Raw genomic sequence first — 21,528 nt, 5'->3', positions numbered from 1 at the left:
ACGATTTCAGCGGTAGAACTGATCAGTAGGCAGGTGCCATTGACAATCTGGGATATGGTCTAGGACTCAGGGGTCTAGTTACTAAGCAGTGTTAGGAGACAGAGGCCCTGATTCAGACCCGCTCGCGAGCGCCGAGTGCTCGCAAGTGGGTCGATGGTGCCCAAGTGCGCATGCACACGACGGAGGCGGCTCCGTCGTGCGCATGCGCGAGACCCGAATAATGACGGCTCCGGGTCTCTCACCAAAGGGGGCGTGCTGTCGATGGTGGTTGACAGCACGCCCCCTTTGGTGGGCGTACCGTGGGCGTGGCTGCCCAGACGTAGGCGTTCCCATGGGAACGCCTACCGTCTGGGTCCGGCCCCACTGACATCACTAGTGATGTCAGTGGGAGTGCTTTTGGCTCTGATAGAGCCAAAAGCACTCCTGGGCTTGCGGCAACGAGACCCTACCGCAAGGGTCTCGTCGCAAGCCAGATGGTCGCGATGGTCTTGACCATCGCGACCATCATTTTGGCTGCTCACTATAGCTGTGGGTGGTCACCCACAGCTATGCGAGCGGCCAGGAGGCCGCTCCAAAAAGGAGCAGGGACGGCCCTGATTCAGAGTGAGCGCTCTGTCAGAGTGTCCGGCTCTGAATCAGGGCCTGAGTGAACAGTGATAAGAAAGTGATAAGGTGCCAGCCAATCAGCTCCCAACTGTAATTTTTCAAACACAGCCTGTGAGATGACAGTTGGGAGCTGATTGGCTGACACCTTATCACTTTTCACTCACACTACTTAGTAACTAGACCCACGGTTACCTAGTACTGCGAGCAGTCTGGGCGGTTTACTCTATACTTTAGGATTAGAGGAGAGTTCTTTAAGCAGTTTTTGCTCTTGAAATATAAAAATATTTCTTGCTGGTGACGTTTCGCTTTTCTCTCCATCAGCGGTTAAATTATAACGCACGGAACCCATGCACAGTAGTACAATTAATCTGCATTGTTCTTGAGATACTAAGTCACATTATGAGGCTTACTCACCTCTGACGACGTATGCGCTGGGCCCGACACGTTGATTTTCCTATCTCCGAGCCCTGAATCAAAGATGAAGAAATTAACTGCAGGGGAGGAGATAATTACAGATGAGGCCAAAGGCAGGAAAAGGCACATTCACATAAATGAATCATATCCTGCTGGAAAGATTACATAGTAAACTGGCTGGCGAGATCGGGCAGAAATACGCGGCGAGAGGCTTTGAAGTCACGACCTAACTGCTACGTTAATGATCTTCCATTGTAGCCCTGAATTAGGGATCTCATTTTACCCGTAATTGTATATGTGAGTTACGCAGATGCTCTTCTCTTTACAAGACAAAAAGTTGTACATTCTGTTCCTAGTCCCGGGGTAACTTGTACAGAACAGCAGTTACATTATCTTCCGTACAAGGATATCTGATAATCTGATCTCAATGGAGTCTCTCAGTAGAGCTCGCTGTCTATGGCGTCAGTTTGCTGAATCGACATACGTTCTGAATAAAGGGCATATGTATTAAAAATAGCAAAAGTGACACTATTTTTCTCAGCTGGGATTATACATTTTGACATAATTATCCCCACTATGTACTAACTGCGCTATGTACTAACAACCGTAGTGATAACTGCTGTCCCTCTAAGTTACAGCCTCAGACAGGGACGTCTTAAGAGAAGAGGGGGCCCATATGCAGCCTCTGGGCCTGATTCAGACCCGCTCGCGAGCGCTGAGCGCTCGCAAGCGGGTCGATCTTGGCCCAGTGCACATGCGCACGATGGAGGCGGCTCCGTCATGCACATGCGCGAGACCCGGATAGCAACGAGCAAGCCGTCGCTCCGGGCCTCGCTACAAAGAGGGCGTGCTGTCGATGTTGAGTGGCTGCACGTCCCCTTTGGTGGGCGTGCCGGGGGTGTGGCTGCTGAGACGGAGGCGTTCCCATGGGAACGCCTACCGTCTGGGGCCGGCCCCACTGACATCACAAGTGATGTCAGTGGGAGTGCTCTTGGCTCTGATAGAGCCAAAAGCACTCCTGGGCTTGCGGCAACGAGACCCTACCACAAGGGTCTCGTCGCAAGCCCGGTGGTCGTGATGGTCTTGACCATCACGACCATCTTCCTAGCCGCTCACTATAGCTGTGGGTGGTCAACCACAGCTATACGAGCGGCCAGGAGGCCGCTCTAATAATGAAGAAGGTCGGCCCTGATTCAGAGCGAGCGCTCTGTCAGAGCGTCCGGCTCTGAATCAGGGCCTCTGTCCGGGGCCCCCCTCCTCGGAAGTGAACATTAGGAGCACTAGTATACTCTAGCGCTGTACCAGAGTCTACTGCGCATGTGCAGGCGATTTTCCTACTGCGCATGCGCAAAATGTTGGAAAAAGGCAGCCAATCCATTTTCGCAGTAATTTGTGTAGTGCTGCTTCTGCCGACGTGGGACTCCAGGGAGGTCGGTATTGAAGAGATGGGTGCAGGGTGTGGAGTGTGGGCCCCCCTGGACCCAGGAGCCTGTGTGCACCGCACTGTCCCCGGGGTGTCGGAGGAGTCTTTAACATCTTAATGTCTATTATTAATTCTTAATATATTTATTGCATACTTTTATCCTGGCCGCTCGCGTAGCTGTGGGTGACCACCCACAGCTACAGCGAGCGGCCATGATGATGGTCGCGGTGGTCAAGACCATCGCGACCATTGGGCTTGCGACGAGACCCTTGTGGTAGGGTCTCGTTGCCGCAAGCCCCAGAGAGATTTTGGCTCTAACACAAGTGATGTCAGTGGGGCCACCCCCAAATGGAGGCGTTCTCATGGGCACGCCTCCGTTTGGGCAGCCACCCCCCCGGCCCGCCCACCAAAGGGGGTGTGCTGTCACTCAACATCGACAGCACGCCCCCTTTGGTGAGAGACCCGGAGCGACGGATTGCCCGTCGCTATCCGGGTCTCGCGCATGCGCACGACGGAGCCGGCTTCGCCGTGCGCATGCGCTGTGGGTCACCATCGACCCAGTTGCGAGCGCTCAGCGCTTGTGACCGGGTCTGAATCAGGCCCAGAGTCACAAGACAAATAATTAGCTTCACCTGTGGATCTTTTAAACTGTGTCAGTGAATAATGAGTACACCTGTGCATCTGCTGGGTGACCTGGAAAACATGACCTGTGTGGGGTCCTGAGGGCCGAGTCTGAGAAACACTGGTACAGGGTCTGCTTCAGAGGTGTACGCTATTTGCCACAGGGGGCTTCTGAAGGAAAAAGACACTTCCTGCCGGCATCTCTGATCCTAAACCTGCGTCCGACGATGCAGGATCGGATCAACATTGTGAACATGCCTAAGCTTACTCAGATTGGCCACCTCCTGCCCGCTTGTGAGGTGAGGAAATCTGCGTCGGAGCACACAGACACTGGCCTCGGCACCCCCAGAAGATGGGACCGACTCTCCCCCCAGTTTTCTGGAAACGCAGGCAGCGCCACCCCATTCCTGCGCCCAAATGGCAGTAGCATGTCAATTATGCTGCGGCTAGAGGCATTGTGGGTGATGATGCGGTCCTCCCGCCATCGGGTTTCCGCTCATCTCTGAATTAGGCCCACGTACGTACACACAAATGCTTGGTTTTTTTTCTTCAATGCTTTTTATTTCTATCAGCAAATCATGAACAGTTCAAAGTGAATTGAGAGGCTACGTTGGGATAAATAATGTGCCACACTGGGGGGGCATTTTAAGGGCAGTTTCCCCCTATACCTGTCCCGTCTGCACCATCTTTCTTAATCTATACTCGGAAAGACGGCCAATGTGCGAAGAGTCTGGAACTGATTCTTTGCAGCTCCTGTGTGGAGCAATCTCTTCCAACATATAACTAGAGGAGTATAGGTAGGCACAGTCAGCAACAGCATAGGCGAAACTAAGGGGTGGGCCAGGGGTGCATCGGGCCACCCATTAGCCAGACTGCCAGAAATTTAAACCAAGGACCTTCCACGCCCGCCGCTGCGGCCCATCCGGTAAGGACTGGGAGGACTAACACTACTTGTTAGAACCTCCCGAGCTCCGCCTCCCCTGCTGCCTCTAATCTATTCAATGGCCCTTTCACGGTGCACTCGCACAACGTGACAAGATGACTCTCTGCGTTCCTGCATGTGAGGAAGTGCAGAGCAGAGGACTGGGAGTGGCACAGCAGGAGGAGAAGCCGAGCAGCAAACAGCAGGAGGTACAGGTAAGTGTATGCTGCGCTGCGCTGCGTTGGGCTGGGCTGATCGCAGGGGAGACACAGGATGAGAAACACAGGGGGAGGCTGGCTGATTGACACAGAAGGAGATTGGCTGATTGACACAGGGGTTGGCTGGCTCATTGACACATGGGGGAGGCTGGCTGATTGACACACGGGGAGGCTGGCTGATTGACACACTGGAAGGCTGGTTGGTTGACACATGGGGGGGGAGTCTGGCTGGTTGGCACGGTGGAGGCTGGCTGATTGCCACACAGGGGGAGGCTGACTGATTGACACACAGTGGGGTGCTGGCTGATTGACACACAGGGGGAGGATGCCTGATTGACACACGGGAGGAGGCTGGCTGAGTGACACACGGGAGGAGGCTGGCTGATTGACACATGGGGAGGCTGGCTGATTGACACAAAAGAAGAGTCTGATTGAAACAGAGGGGAAAGGTGAGGAACACAAACTGAGGGGGAGGCTGAGGGACACAGGGGAGGGATTGAGGTTGAGAGACACAGGAGGCTGGAGTGACGGCGTAGGGGGCAGAAAGCTGGAGAGATGGGACAGGAGGCTGAGAGACACAGGGGGCAGGAGGCTGGAAAGGCAGGAGGCTGGAGTGATGGACAGGGGGCAGGAAGCTGGAGAAATGGGGCAGAAAACGAAGGGATACAGGGGGCAGTAGGTGACACGGGGCACGACTCTGGTTGAACCTCTGTCATATGATGGTGACATTGGTTATATTCCTACACAAACAGGACCATGTCATCTCCTGACTAGTAAATACCAACTGAAGACACCTGCACAAGGGGGGATCAGTTTCGTCAGAGGTTCCACGTTGCAGAGAAACCACCGGAATGGTTATGAAATACCGTCGGCCGACAAGAGCAGAGTTAGAAGCAGCGGAAGCCCGACAGCGCTGGAAATCCCGATCGTGGATAGGTAAGTATCTACTAACCTAACCCCCTAACCCTAACCCTCCTTAGGGGTGCCTAACCCTAACTTCCCCCCCAAGTGCCTAACCCTAACCCCCCCTCTAAGTGCCTAACCCTAACCACCCCCTTCCCCGCTGCCTAAACCTAAGTCCCCCGGGGGGGGTGCCTAACCCTAAGTCCAACCTGGGGGTGCTTAACCCTAACCCTCCCTCCCCCTAGCCTAACCCTCCCGGGGGGTGCCTAACCCTAAGTCCCCCCCGGAGCCCTAAACCTAACCCTCCCCCCCGCGGCTGTCCACTCGCGGCGCCCGGCATCTCTACGATCGGCGTCGGGGAAATGCGGGCGTCTACATCTAGACGCCCGGCATTTCACCCTTGCCGGGATATGACAGTCGGGAAGCCGGCTGCCGGTATTTAGGCAGTCGGCTTCCCGATTGCTTCCCAGATCACCATATAGGTAAGGTGCATTTGGAACGGAATGTAAAGGATGCTGCCATAGTAATAAGAAATGGGTGGAGTGTCATGATGACACTCCCCCATTTTGAATGACCACGCCCCTCATGACACAAGACAACGCCTATTTTTTTTAAGTGCATACTGTAACCGCTCACAAATTTTTTCTACTTGCACCATTGAAGGTAACATAAGTTCTGGCGAAGGGTTACAACTGGGAACACCCATTACTAAATGTCTTGGTTCGCCTATGAGTAACAGCTACGCCCATGATAGATAACGCCACAGCCGCAGTGATGTCGCTGGTTCCCATTCAGCTATGTAGCCAGGATTTGGGTGCGAGCAGCCTGCACAGAAGTGACCGTTACAGAGGAGGTAACAGAATGAATTATGGGGTGTGCAAAAGGCAGGTCCAAGGCTATAAAAAAGTTGTCTATTATCCAGAGCCAATCAGCGCAGTGACTTCTGAATTAAATCTCAAAGCCGTCACGTGGTTTCGATAAATAAGCATTTTGGGGAATAACCCATTTAATGAAACCATTCATACCCCTTTTACACCAGAGCTAAAACCCAGGTTATTGCAGGGTTAACCCGGGTAGCTCCTTGGTGTAAAACGGAACAGGTTTGGATTCATTGGTTGAGTGACCCAGCAATCCAACCCAGGTAACTTGCAGGGTTTAACAGGGGAATAACCCGTGAAACCCTGCAGTGCCAGCCGAATTGGCCGGCTTCAGTGGCGCTTGGAGATGACATCATCTCCAAGCGCCCACTTCCACGCTGGAAGACCCGGCTCCGGTGTGAACGGCGACAACTCGGGTATAGCCTGGGTCGGCGCCGGCTAAATTCCGATGCGGTTTGGAACCCTGTTCCAATTTCCAGGTCAGACCCGGAATTTAGATATAAAAGCAGTATGATTTAAAAAAAAAAAGCAGATGTATCATTTAATAAGTTCTGATTGGCAAAGAAATGACAGTAGAGAAATTGTGCACAGCCCTTTTCCTGCGTCCCGGTGCTTCCCTCATGCTGAAATTAGACAGCGTTACTTCCTATAACTATTGACACAGGAATAATTTGGCTGTAACACCCAGGCGGGGAGCAGCGTCACCTGGATCTCCCAGAGACAAAAACTGTTAATTATGTTTCTCAGAAAACACTGGCAGGTCACATAGACCAATAATAGATCTTAAGCCGCAGCAAATCTCCCCGCTGAGGAAGACTCGAAGACAGGGATTTGGAGCGCAAGCATAAAATATCATGTTGTTTCCTAATTATTTTTTGTTCACAAAAAAAAATACATTCCAACAATTTATTTAATTATTGTTTTCCAATTAACCCGGCTCCTTATAGCGGGATAAGTCAAAGCTGCCGTGTGGAGACAATTATTTAAGGAGAAGATCATTTAAGTCTTGTTCCTAATGGCTTGCGTTTAAACGCCCTATCGGTATATGTAGGATCTAAGACAAACCAGTGTAACTCCTTATAAAAGAGAGGCAGAGCCCTGCTCAACGTTTCACTAAGAAGGACCCAAACTCCACCCCCTACCATGACACCATAATCACCCATAGGCTGACATTACCAGGCAAAATTAACCGTCCACATACTTCCACTGGCCAATAAACTATCCTCTAAATCCCTAGGAGTTTATAAACTGTCTTGCACATAAAGGACCTCATTCAGAGTCTCTCGCTAGATGCGATCGCTCGCCCCCAGCGCATGCAAATTTGTCAAAGTGACGCCACAGGAAGCGATTGCTCGCCTAGGCATAAGAACGCCAACCATGTGTTAGCAAGTGGCCAGCGTATGCCCAATCGCAGAGGCAGAGCCGCCCACCCGCACACGTCATCTCCAGGACGTGTATTAAAACATTGGTACATCGAGGACAATCGGAAGCGATTGCAGCGCTTGTGGTTGCCTTACCCTGCCGCAAGCACTGCGAGGACTTCAGTGTAAAAAACAGGCATGTGACGTGTACTATGACGCTGCGTGTTCATTATGCACGTCTCTAAAACGGCGTGGAAACACTCAGGCACGCCTGCGTTCGCACCTCCACTCCCCCGTTATTAGTATCCTGCCCCTGTTACCACCCACAAACGGCCTCTCCTGTCACTCATTTCACTGGGCTGTCTTTGCTGGGCGAGCGAGTGGCCTGCGGTCGCAGAGTAGTTCGGGCACGTGCAGAACGAAGCGTGCGCATGCACGTACGCAAACCATCGGGCAGCTTGCGAGCACATAGCGCTAGCGAGAGACTCTGAATGAAGTCCAAAGTGCACTCTCACCTCAAATCAGCTATGTCAGGGCGGTGCTAGAAAAGAGGGTTTTAACTAGGAAAAGAAAAACGATAAAGTATTTTCGGGGGCGATGCCGAAACATCAAAGTCGTCCTAGTTTGACAACAATTGAACTTTGGAGCAAGGATGAAACTCAGCACAGAGCTGCGCTGCGAGGCAGCAACGCTAACAGCTACACCAAATGTGCAGTGGCACGGTCCCTATTTGAGGGATCTGTCTCGCCCATAATGGGGATTGAATTGTCCCAATTGCCAGGCGTTCGGGGCTATCCCCGTCCACTGTTGCATATCAGCACACAGCTGCCACTTTTCAGCGTTAGGTGACAGGTAAGTTTTCAACTTGAAAGACCGTGCTATTTTCGGAATTGGTATGAAATACCGTCGGTTCGATTCCCGTCAGCGGCAGCCCGACAGAAGCAGAGTGTGATGCAGCGGAAGCCCGACAGCGCTGGAAATCCTGATCGTGGATAGGTAAGTATCCACTAACCTAACCTAAACCCCCTAATAACCCTAACCCTCCTTGGGGTGCCTAACCCTAACTTCCCCCCCAAGTGCCTAACCCTAATCCCCCCTCTAAGTGCCTAACCCTAACCACCCCCTTCCCCGCTGCCTAAACCTAAGTCCCCCGGGGGGGTGCCTAACCCTAAGTCCCCCCCGGGAGTGCCTAACCCTAACCCTCCCTCCCCTTAGCCTAACCCTAACCCTCCCGGGGGGGTGCCTAACCCTAAGTCCCCCCGGAGCCCTAAACCTAACCCTCCCCCCCCGCGGCTGTCCGCTCGCGACACGCGGCATCACTACGATCGTGATGCCGGGCGCCGGTCTCCCGGCGTCGGGGAAATGCGGGCGTCTACATCTAGACGCCCGGCATTTCACCCATACCGGGATAAGACAGTCGGGAAGCCGGCTGCCGGTATTTAGGCAGTCGGCTTCCCGATTGCCTCCCGTTATTTTCGAACTCTCCTCAACAGTGTAAATATGCACAAACACCTTTAATTGTATAACTATCACTGTACACAATAAAGCTAATTGCTGATTGGCTATATTGTTAATGTGCAGCTTCCCACTAGCGGAATAGGGTGCAATAAAACCTCTGTTATGCATAGACGAATTTAGATCCTATGTACAAATTGTAATATTTAATAATACCCCAGTTAGATTAAGGCCCGCTTCATACGTGCAGTGTCTGTTCAATTGTGTTTCGCAACGAGTCCTCTGATTCTGTGTGATTAATTCCACTCCCACCTGAGAGCGGCCATGATAAACGGCTGCGATCTATCCCGCTCGCTCTTGTCTGGCAGCAGCGCACACATAGATTATTTTGTTTTCATTTTTTTCCCTCTAATCGCCTGTTGACACTAAAACATTCTTCATTTTGGACTGTTCCAGGTCTATACAAAGCTGTGCTCGCAAGATCAATGTCGCCGACCCTGCATTGGTATTCCAGTCATGTGTGTACTGACATTTGTTAATGAGAGGAAAAGAGTGAATGTAGTAAATGTATAAAATATGTCCCTACATTCAGAGCAGGAATAGGTAACCCTTGCTACTCCTGTCATGAAGTGTAGAGGATTGTGGGAGGGGCTGTTTTAAGTCCACCCATAAATTGTGCCTATTAGAGGTGGCCATTTTGTGGGTTGAGCCAACATTTATCATAATGAGGCCTAACAATGCACTAGGATAAGAATTAGTGATATCACTGAGGCGAGAGGCATTTCATTTGGAATCAAGGGGGAGATTTATCAAAGTGGAGTGGAGATATAGTAGCCAGGACCACTCTACACAATGCCTAGTCCACCCATTTTAGGAATTGTTACATCCCTACCGACCACTAAAAATCAGGACTGACCTTATAAAATTCAGTAATATTTGCAGGTCTGTTCCCAGTGAACATATATCCTCAGACTGTATTCCATGTGCATTACACTTCTGAAGAAACCATTAGATATGGTGAAACGCGTTAAGGTTTTGCTACTCTGCTTCGGTGATCCTGACATATATACTGCATATCTCTGCCTTATATTACTGTATCCCTGCACCGCTACCCTCATACATGACCGGCTGGTCCTCTGTATGCTCCGCTCAATGTCTGCACCATCCAATACTACTGCGTGTATATAATAGTGAGTACCGCTGTACAAGAAAACTGCTACACAACAAAAAAAAAAACTTCTGGTTAAGTACTGTGCTCTCTGCTGTATATGGTTTCCACTGGTGTCTACTATTTATAGCCTGTGTTCCACTACAAAATAGTATACACATATCAACAGGCTAAAGGCCCAGGCACCTGAACGCCCTGGACACACCAGACACCAAAGAAATGACTTGTGTCAGAAATGTTAATCAGTGAGCACAGCATGTACACAGGAGCTGCATCCATGATGGTTTTTTATTAAACTTAAAGGTTCAGAGAATTGTACCACATGGAAATTTGCAATGGAAATGCAACTTAAGTGTGAGGGGATGTGGAAAGTTACAATTAACCTAGGTGAGAGTCTAAACCCAGATGATATAGAAAAAGCCATGTCAACAATATGCTTAAATGTTGAACAGGACCTTTATTCATACATGGAAAAGTGTCAGCTAAAGACACGCGGATAGCCCTGCAGTTGGCATGTGAGGATAAGGATCTGATGAGAAGGATTAATCAGAGGCATGTACTGTATAATACCAAGATGAGTGAATGCATAGGTATGAGTTACTACATTGATAATATGATGTCCATATCCCAGAAAAAAACATCTATACAGGTCCAAGTCAATGAGGAGGAGATTGCCATGGCGCTGCTATATAACTTGACACCTGCGATTGATTTCCTAGTAGTAGTGCTGGAAGCTAATACAGCCAAGCTATCTTCTAAGATTGTCAGGATAAAACTGCTGCAGTTTCCAGAATACATGCCAGTTAAGTACTGATAATACTGCATTACATACTAATAGTGAAAAGCTCAGAAAACTCAAGTGCAAGTGTTATGCATGTCATAAGTCAGTACAGAAAATGTCTGAATGCAAACTGTAAAATGTGAATGCTACACAAAGAAAAAAGTGTAACAGCAAAGAAGAGTCAGCTTTAAGTGTCACAGACAGTCACAAAAAAGATTGCTGGTATATTGACTCAGGTGCCACAAGACAATTTAGTTGTAATCAAGAGTGGTTCACTACACTGAGCATGTATGATCCTATAACAATCAGAGCAAGATGAGATGAAGTACTTACAGCTACAGAAGTTGGGACAGTCACTACCCTCTTAAGAATAGGTGCTAAAACCAAAGTCATATAAATCCTAGATATACTATATGTACCAGATATGGGGACAAACCTCAAAGTCGTAAGTATCCTGGAGCAAAGAGCTTAGAAAGCCCAGTTCACAAAAAGCAAGTGCGTTGTGTGTAACAGGAGAAGGACTGTAATATCAACATATTATTTTTGTTTACTCTTTGTATATACTCATCATTGCTATATAGAGCGCCACATAATTCTTTCTAGCTTATTCTATTTGGGGCACTGCACAGCCCTTACTGTTGGAAGCAGGTTTGAGTATAATTATATTTTTTGACAATAGCGCCCATTTATATTTCAATAAAGGTAGCATATGCGCCAGTTTTCTGCAAGGGGAGATCAACAGTATATGTATTTACGCCAGGAGATGTACAGTGCCAGTGTTAGTGTCAGAGTCGGATTAACACCCCATGGGCCCTAGGAGAGATACTAGATCCTGGCACGAACTCAAAATAAAAGTACTAATTACAGTAGGTTCAATGAACTTCAAGCGCCTGTTGTCTTCCCCACTAAGAAAAAAAAAAACAAGTAAATCTGCTTTCCTGCAGCGGTCTGAATGCAAAAATTTCATAATTACTGCAAAAAGATTGTTATAATAATAATAATAATAATAATAATAATATTATTATTATTGTCAGTGGGAGGGATCAAGATGCGTTCAACCAATCAGAAGCGTTTGCTGATTGTATTTAGTAAGAAATAAACAATAAAAAAAAAACTGCTGAAAGGAGAAATAAATTACCTGACACAAACTTTGCCCAGATCTTACTGCACTGTATAATGTCAGCCTGGTCACTGTTGCCCGGGCACAGGTAGGCACCAGCACAGCTGGTTATCATAAGAGGCGTAATATCTACAATTGCTAGAATAAAAGCAGGATCGAGTTTTCAGGGACGATCGTTTTCTTTTTGTCTCCGAGCAGCGGTCTTGTGTCTGAGTACTTGTCACACAGCTATCAGCATGTGATGTGATATCAGCGGCTATGACAGATGCAGTGATCAAAGCCGGGGCCGGCTAACAAAGGCATCGTATATTAATAAAACCTCTGTCATCCATCACAAAAGGAACAGCGTGATTTATGCTACGTGTTTTTGTGCGCTTACACAGCGGCGATTGAGGACCAGAGACCGCAGAACTTTTATCAGAGAGAATGGATGTCTCCCGACTGTTCATGTTCAGCTGGTTGAGAATCTAAATCCACTTTATCTCGAGAGCTTTTCTGAATTGTAGACTGATCTGAACCCCTGTAGCTACCTGTCCTTAGCACAGTGACTGGTGAAGTTTAGTTCGGAGTAAAGAGCACGGCTGAGTCTAGTTGCAAAACTGAGACGCCAGAGACATTTTTTATCACTTACGGGATCGCAGATGCAGGCTATGGCACACCGCGAAAACATTTGCAACGTGCCTGCATTTTTTTTGCCACCACTCACACTGTACCCTCCCCCAAATACTCCCTGACAGTCAATCACCCTGCTAGTAAAAAGTTGCTGCAAGCGACTATGGTAGTGTACTGTGACAAATGCGCAGTGCACCTTAGATGTATGCGCAGTTTACCATTATTAGCTCAGTTATGTAAATATCAGAATTGTGTACGTCTCTGAATCAGAAAAAAATGGTTTTCTGTGTGGCATAATGTGAATTGAGGCACTGTGGCGTATGAACTGTGGCACTGTGTGGCATAATGTGGACTGGGGCACTGTGTGGCATAATGTGAACTGGGGCACTGTGTAGCATAATGTGGACTGGGGCACTGTGTGGTATAATGTGAACTGGGGCACTGTGTGGTATAATGTGAATTGAGGCACTGTGTGTTATAAAGTGAACTGGGGCACTGTGTGGTATAATGTGAACTGGGGAACTGTGTGGTATAATGTGAACTGAGGCACTGTGTGGTATAATGTGAACTGGGGCACTGTGTGGTATAATGTGAATTGAGGCACTGTGTGGTATAATGTGAACTGAGGCACTGTGTGGTATAATGTGAACTGGGGAACTGTGTGGTATAATGTTCATTGAGGCACTGTGTGGTATAATGTGAACTGGGGCACTGTGTGGTATAATGTGAATTGAGGCACTGTGTGGTATAATGTGAACTGAGGCACTGTGTGGTATAATGTGAACTGGGGAACTGTGTGGTATAATGTTAATTGAGGCACTGTGTGGTATAATGTGAATTGAGGCACTGTGTGGTATAATGTGAACTGAGGCACTGTGTGGTATAATGTGAACTGGGGAACTGTGTGGTATAATGTTAATTGAGGCACTGTGTGGTATAATGTGAATTGAGGCACTGTGTGGTATAATGTGAACTGAGGCACTGTGTGGTATAATGTGAACTGGGGAACTGTGTGGTATAATGTTAATTGAGGCACTGTGTGGTATAATGTGAACTGGGCACTGTGTGGTATAATGTGAATTGAGGCACTGTGGTGTATGAACTGTGGCACTGTGTGGTATAATGTGCACTGGGGCACTGTGTGGCATAATGTGAACTGGGGCACTGTGTGACATAATGTGAACTGGGGCACTGTGTGGTATAATGTGAACTGGGGCACTGTGTGGCATAATGTGAACTGGGACACTGTGTGGCATAATGTGAACTGGGGCACTGTGTGGCATAATGTGAACTGGGGCACTGTGTAGTATGAACTGGGGCACTGTGTAGTATGAACTGGGGCACTGTGTGGCATAATGTGAACTGGGGCACTGTGTGGCATAATATGAACTGGGGATTCTGTGTGGCATAATGTGACTTAGGGGCACTGTGTGGTATAATGTGAACTGGGGCACTGTGTGGCATAATGTGAGCTGGGACATTGTGTGGTATAATGTGAACTGGGGAAACTATGATGTGGTATAATGTGAACTGGGGGCACTGTGTAGCATAATCGTACCTAGGGCACTATTATAGGGCATGAAATTAACTAGGGCACTAATATGAGGCATAATAATAACTAGGACTCTACTATGGAACATAAAATGAACAACCACTGCGGAGAAATGTGTCCCTTCAAAATGTTGCTATAGGGTCTGCAAAGTTCTACTCACACCCCTGAAGTCAAGCACTGAAACAATGGAATTGAGCGGGATATTACATGTACCATTAAGTCAAAGTAAAAAAAAAGTAAAACAGACTTGTCAAAACTTCAGACACCAACGACTCTCGCCGCATATGGAGGAGTCAGACGGACATTTTTGGTATATAGGCATGCTGCAAAATCTGGTCAGTTGATGAAGATGGCGATCTGCGTGCTCGCACTGTCGTCAGGTGATCTTTATGACTCCTAGTAGTGATAGACGCTACATCATGGAATTATATGAATAACATATGTAACATAAGACCATAATATAAAGCTAACAAAGAGCATTTCAGACCATTTGTGACTAAATGAACCATTAGACGTATTCAATGAACTTTACTTCTGCACTCGCTGCACAGCAAGAAAGATACAGAAATGTGTTTTATTACCTGAGGAATCGGCATCTTCGGTGACCATTTTCACGAAGCAGATCTTGGCTGGAATCCGGAATTTTGGGGATTTGGTGTCGAACACTTTCATGTGAGCGACGTGTTCAAAGTGGCCGGCACGGTGCCTCTGAAATCACAGCAACATGTGAGCCAGATCATTCATGTGGTCTCACTTATCCATGTATTATCCATGTATTCAACACTCGCCAGCACAGGCTAAAAACACACGGGAACTGCGTCCGATTGTTCAGATGAATCCAGCAGCCCCTCGCAGAGACAGAAACCTTTATAGGAGTTTGCACAGTTAGAATATTTACAAAACATTTGCATAAACTGACCAACTTGTGCCTCTATAGTCAATGTGGGACTACAAATCCCAGCATGTCCCCGAGAGTTGGAGGGAGTATTTTTATTACTAATTCTGCCTTTAGTACATATCCACGCCCCTTATTGTCTTCAAGAGCATACATATCAAAAAATATTTTCAGAATGTCCCCCATTTTTGCAGCTACCTGTAAATAGTCAGCATCGCCTGGATGTATGTACGAGGACAGGAGCCGATATCGGCCATGCTGTATCTGCTGCGATCCCCCATTTTTGGAAGCAAAAGCAGCCCCATAGGTTTTTATGGTGGTTTCTAAAAATGTAAAATGTATTAAGTTCCGGCCTCGGTAGCTAAACCCATCTTGGCATGATGTTAGCCGCTGTAGGAACCCTCCCCGGTAATCCCTGCTCGCACCTGCGCGGTCTAATGACAATAGATACATGGTAGCATGCCGGGTCCTGAATGCAGAAGTGATTGTATTAGTGATCATTTAACTTCTCACATATATCAGAGCCCCTAATGCTGGATGTTATTTTTGTTACATCCTAGCAATACTTAATTTGTTAATAATTAACGGGACTAAGGGCCTGATTCAGAGCCGGACGCAATTAGCGCTCGCTCGTCCAGAAAATAGGACTGGCTATTCAAATCAACCGTTCGCTCTTTGCGGTCTGTTCACGCCTCTAGGTCTGAACGAGCGAACAAAACTTGCGGTCGTTTTTTGGAAAAATACGCCCCCTGGCCACTCGCATCCTACGTCATGTCCGCTATTTATTAGATTAATCGAGTACATCGACCAGGGTATGAACTGCTCGCTATTCTTGTGGTTGGTTTTTGCTACCACAATCTTGCGAGCAGTTCTGGCTATAAAATAACCCAGTGACGTGGTCAATGACGCTGCTGTATTAATTATGCACACCCATAAAACGTCCGTTTTGACCTTTAAGCACGCCTGCGTTCGGATCTCCACTCCCCGTTTTCAAGCACCTTCTCCTGTTACCACCCACATACGCCTCTTTCTGTCACTCAAATTATCAGGCATTCGCCATTTTGCGAGCACATGAATTTCGACCGCACTAACTGGTTCGCGCATGCGTATAACGATCCGTACGCATGCGCAGTTGGGCAAACATCGCTCGGAGCGAACGAGCGGCCGCTAACGAGCGGCTCTGAATCAGGCCCAAATTCCCGATAATTAATAAATATGCCTCTTCGAAATGTTGCATGTGACCATGTAGAGCAGGGGTAGGGAACCTTTTTTCTGCTGAGGATCAATTTGATATATATAACATTATTTGCGGGCCTGGTGCAGGCCACGCCCCCAATGTGTGATGTCACATGGGCGGGGTCACAATCGCCGGTGATTACAGCAATCCCTTGTGCATACTGAGAATGCTCCTGGGAGCTGTAATGGCAGCGGTGTGATCAGGGCCGGCTCCAGGGCTAATAGCCCCCTGTGCCTGACCAAAATTGGGGACGTGGCCTAATTACCATAGGCCATGCCTCCTTATATGGCGTTATCTAAGGGGCGTGCCCACATGGCAGGTCGAATGCCCCTAGAGCCGGCCCTGGGTGTGATCGTCTGAAGCGTCCTAAGGATCCTCCAGGCGGCACCTCTGCATAGATTCTGGCTGCAGGGTGCCCTGCTAGCCAGATGAGGCTAGCAGAAAAAGAGCTCACAGGGCCAGACCAGATGATTCTGCGCTCCTTATATGGCCCCCAGGCCTGAGTTTCCCCATCCCTGATGTAGAGGATATTAAATGAAATTGATTAAAGTTTTCTGAAGTTGCAAATTTTTTTTTTAGAATTGCCAAAACTATAGAGACCTGTCCTAGGAGTTTTTAGGTCACTGAAAATATGCCCACAGTGCAGCAAATTCCAGCCTTGTTTGCCACCTCTTCATCAGGTCTTCAAATAAAAGGTCTAATTCTCCATAATTCAGGCTGTCTGTGCGGCACAAATAGTTATCGCAGCACAAAGTAGGTGAGCTGTAAGATTGCTTTTATCACTTACTGGTTAATTAAAGTTTCAGGACTGAGATAAATAGTCCCTGACGCCTCACCTGCAGAACTAATGGCTAGTTTCATTGGTAGCCGTTGCCAATGGGCAATTCTGGTCACAATGAAATGCATCTCACCCAAGGTTCGTGCAAGACACGGAAATAGACCAGAACACTGTGTTCCCAGAGACACGTTAAGATGAAGCGTGCTTTCCAGAAGCTTAATGCGTGTGAGAATAGGAGGACATAATGAGTTTACTCACTGTGCCCTAACCTTGTCTATACCAATCCCGCTGACAACTATTTTTGTACACTTTCTCCGAAATCTACCGCCCACCTCTCCTCTCATCCGACCTACTTCTCATTTCTTCATATCATCTGTCCTTAGAGAATAAAAATGATCCTAAATGGAGCAGCTGAGGCTTTGTGCAAAGACCGTAACATCACCTGCGTTTTAAGGAGCATTTAGATAATTGCGGTCACGAGCGTTGCAGGCACAGTGGAAGCGTAATGGCTCTGGGGCCATTATCCTGGAATACTGCTGATTATATAGGGGTGGTATTGCTGTTTTGATAAACACATCCCAGTTGCAGAGCGTTTCCCACTGTTTAAATGAGAAATACTTAATTTAGAGTCTGTCGCATCACTCCAAACCTATCAAGTTTGTATTTATTTGTACTTCAACCTGCGAATGTCACTGTTTCCACTGCTGTCAGCGGAGAGATCTAGCCGAAGTATGCCAACCTATATAGATGGACATATGCATATTTTTTACGTATTTCTGTACCACGCTTGCGCATAAAAGTGCTCCACTTACATTCATATGCTCTTACAACTCATTACTCTTTCTGAGGTAGAACCAGGGCCTCCTGGAGGCCAGGAGCAGGTACTGGGGTGGGGGGATGGAATTTGATCCTATGGGGGTGTGGCTTCTGCATCATTGGGGTGTGTTTTTGACTTCCCTGCATTCCTGGGCACCTAGACAGACCCGCACCTGTTTATTTTGTACCGCCCCCTCTCAGCACACCTGGGTGAAACACGGGAGGGAAGGGTGTACAGGCAGAGGACCTGATTCAGACCGTTCGCAAGTGCTATGCGCTCGCAAGCGGGTCGATGGTTGGGCATTGCGCGCACAAGCCCCGTAGCGAGTGAGAAATTCACTCGCTCCAGGGCTCGCTACAAACGGAGCGGCTGTCGATGTTGATCAACAGCTCGCCCCGTTTTGTTGGCTGGACAAACTGAGGCGTTTCTGAAGGAATGTCTGCCGTTTGTGGGCGGCCCTACTGTGATGTCAGTAGTGAGCTTCCGGCTCTATTAGAGCAGGAAGTTCACTGGGGCTTGCCACAAGGGTCTCGTCGCAAGCCCGATGGTCGCGACCATCACCTGGCAGCTCGCAAAAGCTGTGGGTGGTCACCCACAGCTTAGAGAGCGGCCAGGAGGCTGTTTTTTTTCTAAAAAAAAGCGGCCGCCCTGATTCAGAGCGAGCGCTCGCTTTATGCGAGCGGCTCTGAATCAGGGCCAGAATGCAGTAATGGGACGTTGTCGTGTGATGCGACTGAGCCTGTCAGGACGTGTATCTATGGCGGATGCTGGAGCATCGATATAAAATACGCACTAATCATCAAAATCAGCAGAAACATTAGTTAACAGCTTGTCACCGACTGGCTCCTTATTGCTGATTGCCTCTCCAGCTGATGGTACTTCCATTCATTTGCATTGTGGCTATTTGATATTTGTGTGCTCGGATACTTTTAAACATAGCCAGCCCTAGGCAAACTAAGCAAATGCCTAGGGCATTTGGAATATCTAGGGGCATCTGAGCCCGCCTAGGGCTGGCAGAGATTTGGGGCAGGCATGGCTGGGGCACCTGCAGCCGGGTGGGCAGAGCCTCTGGCCGCTGTAACTGCCGCTGTGCAGTCCATGATCGGAGCTCAGCTGACAGCTCTGATCGGGCCCGGCAGCAGCAAACAATGAGAGGGCAGCGGCGGTTCTTCGGGGGCGGGACTTCTGGACGGCAGCTAGTGGTAAACGCCGGGGGTGGCATGCACCGGAATGCGGCCTGCTAGCCGCTGCGCACAAGTAAATTAAGTCTGGAACTGGGAGAGGGCCGGGAGCTGTGGTCCTCACTGCTGGGAGAGGGGTGCTCTGCTGGGATAGGGGTGCTGGGTGAGTGTGGGTGCTGACACCATGCTGTGCTGGGAGAGGGGGGTGCTGTGTTGGGTGAGGGGAGTTGTCATGCTGGGTGAAGGGGGTGCTGTGCAACTGCTGGTATAGGGGTACTGGGTCAGGTGAGTGGTGCTGACACCATGCTGTGCTGGGAGAGGGGGGAGCTGTGCTGGGTGAGGGCCGGTGTGTTGGGTGCTGTGCTGGGAGAGGGGGGAGCTGTGCTGGGCGAGGGCCGGTGTGTTGGGTGCTGTGCTGGGAGAGGGGGGAGCTGTGCTGGGTGAGGGCCGGTGTGTTGGGTGCTGTGCTGGGAGAGGGGGGAGCTGTGCTGGGCGAGGGCCGGTGTGTTGTGTGCTGTGATGGGAGAGGGGGGAGCTGTGCTGGGTGAGGGTGGGTGTGTTGGGTGCTGTGGTGGGAGAGGGGGAAGCTGTGCTGTGTGAGGGTTGGTGTGTTGGGTGCTGTGCTAGGAGAGGGGGGAGCTGTGCTGGGTGAGGGCCGGTGTGTTGGGTGCTGTGATGGGAGAGGGGGAAGCTGTGCTGGGTGAGGGCCGGTGTGCTGGGTGCTGTGATGGGAGAGGGGGGAGCTGTGCTGGGTGAGGGCCGGTGTGTTGGGTGCTGTGCTGGGAGAGGGGGGGAGCTGTGCTGGGCGAGGGCCGGTGTGTTGGGTGCTGTGCTGGGAGAGGGGAAGCTGTGCTGGGTGAGGGTGGGTGTGTTGGGTGCTGTGCTGGGAGAGGGGGGAGCTGTGCTGGGTGAGGGCCGGTGTGTTGGGTGCTGTGCTGGGCGAGGGGGGAGCTGTGCTGGGTCATTGACGGTGTGTTGGGTGCTGTGCTGGGAGAGGGGGGAGCTGTGCTGGGTGAGGGCCGCTGTGTTGGGTGCTGTGCTGGGAGAGGGGGGAGCTGTGCTGGGTGAGGGTCGGTGTGTTGGGTGCTGTGCTGGGAGAGGGGGGAGCTGCGCTGGGTGACGGCCAGTGTATTGGGTGCTGTGCTGGGAGAGGGGGGAGCTGTGCTGGGTGACGGCCAGTGTATTGGGTGCTGTGCTGGGAGAGGGGGGAGCTGTGCTGGGTGACAGTCGGTGTGTTGGGAGCTGTGCTGGGAATGGGGGGAGCTGTGCTGGGTGAGAGCCGGTGTGTTGGGTGCTGTGCTGGGAGAGGGGGGAGCTGTGCTGGGTTAAGGTCGGTGTGTTGTGAGCTGTCCTGGGAGAGGGGGGAGCTGTGCTGGGTGAGAGCCGGTGTGTTGGGTGCTGTGCTGGGAGAGGGGGGAGCTGTGATGGGTGAGGGTGGGTGTGTTGGGTGCTGTGCTGGGAGAGGGGGGAGCTGTGCTGGGTGACAGCCGGTGTGTTGGGTGCTGTGCTGGGAGAGGGGGGAGCTGTGCTGGATGAAGATCGGTGTGTTGGATGCTGTGCTGGGAGAGGGGGGAGCTGTGCTGGGATGAGGTCGGTGTGTTGGATGCTGTGCTGGGAGAGGGGGAGCTGTGCTGGGTGACAGCCGGTGTGTTGGGTGCTGTGCTGGGAGAGGGGGGAGCTGTGCTGGGTGAGGGCCGGTGTGTTGGGTGCTGTGCTGGGAGAGGAGGGACTTCTGCCGGGTGAGGGCCGGTGTGTTGGGTGTTGTGCTGGGAGAGGGGGGAGCTGTGCTGGGTGAGGGCCGGTGTGTTGGGTGCTGTGTTGGGTGAGGGCCGTGGTGTTGGGTGCTGTGCCGGGAGAGGGGGAAGCTGTGCTGTGTGAGGGTCGGTGTGTTGGGTGCTGTGCTGGGAGAGGGGGTACCTGTGCTGGGTGAGGAGCGGTGTGTTATGTGCTGTGCTGGGAGAGGGGGGAACTGTGCTGTGTGATGGTCAGTGTGTTGGGTGCTGTGCTGGGTGAGGGGGAGCTGTGCTGGGTGACAGCCGGTGTGTTGGGTGCTGTGCTGGGAGAGGGGGGAGCTGTGCTGGGTGAGGGCCGGTGTGTTGGGTGCTGTGCTGGGAGAGGGGGGAGCTGTGCAGGGTGAGGGTGGGTGTGTTGGGTGCTGTGCAGGGAGAGGGGGGAGCTGTGCTGGGTGACAGCCGGTGTGTTGGGTGCTGTGCTGGGAGAGGGGGGAGTATGCTGGGATGAGGTCGGTGTGTTGGATGCTGTGCTGGGAGAGGGGGAGCAGTGCTGGGTGACAGCCGGTGTGTTGGGTGCTGTGCTGGGAGAGGGGGGAGCTGTGCTGGGTGAGGGTGGGTGTGTTGGGTGCTGTGCTGGGAGAGGGGGGAGCTGTGCTGGGTGATGGTCGGTGATTCGGGTGCTGTGCTGGGAGAGGGGGGAGCTGTGCTGGGTGAGGGCCGGTGTGTTGGGTGCTGTGCTGGGAGAGGGGGAGCTGTGCTGGGTGACAGCCGGTGTGTTGGGTGCTGTGCTGGGAGAGGGGAGCTGTGCTGGGTGAGGGGCGGTGTTGGGTGCTGTGCTGGGAGATGGGGGAGC

General features: G+C 50.5%; 1 protein-coding gene across 1 annotated transcript in view; it reads right to left on the bottom strand.

Moving 5' to 3' along the window:
* The window catches only part of LOC148479189 (uncharacterized), a 186,695-nt gene that overhangs the window by 20,473 nt on the left and 144,694 nt on the right, over positions 1–21,528 (bottom strand). Inside the window, exons 3-4 of the mRNA XM_088454850.1 lie at positions 14,616–14,742; positions 1,021–1,097 (exon numbers count right to left, since the gene is read on the bottom strand). Coding sequence (XP_088310976.1) covers positions 1,021–1,097; positions 14,616–14,742 — 204 coding nt within the window. The remainder of the gene's footprint in view (positions 1–1,020; positions 1,098–14,615; positions 14,743–21,528) is intronic.

The sequence above is a fragment of the Taudactylus pleione genome, unplaced genomic scaffold (assembly GCF_031769625.1).
Source record: "Taudactylus pleione unplaced genomic scaffold, aTauple2 ptg000634l, whole genome shotgun sequence".
In the NCBI taxonomy this organism is placed as follows: domain Eukaryota; kingdom Metazoa; phylum Chordata; class Amphibia; order Anura; family Myobatrachidae; genus Taudactylus; species Taudactylus pleione.
The sequence above is the reverse complement of the archived record's forward strand: the minus strand, read 5'-3'. Positions and strand labels throughout refer to the sequence as shown.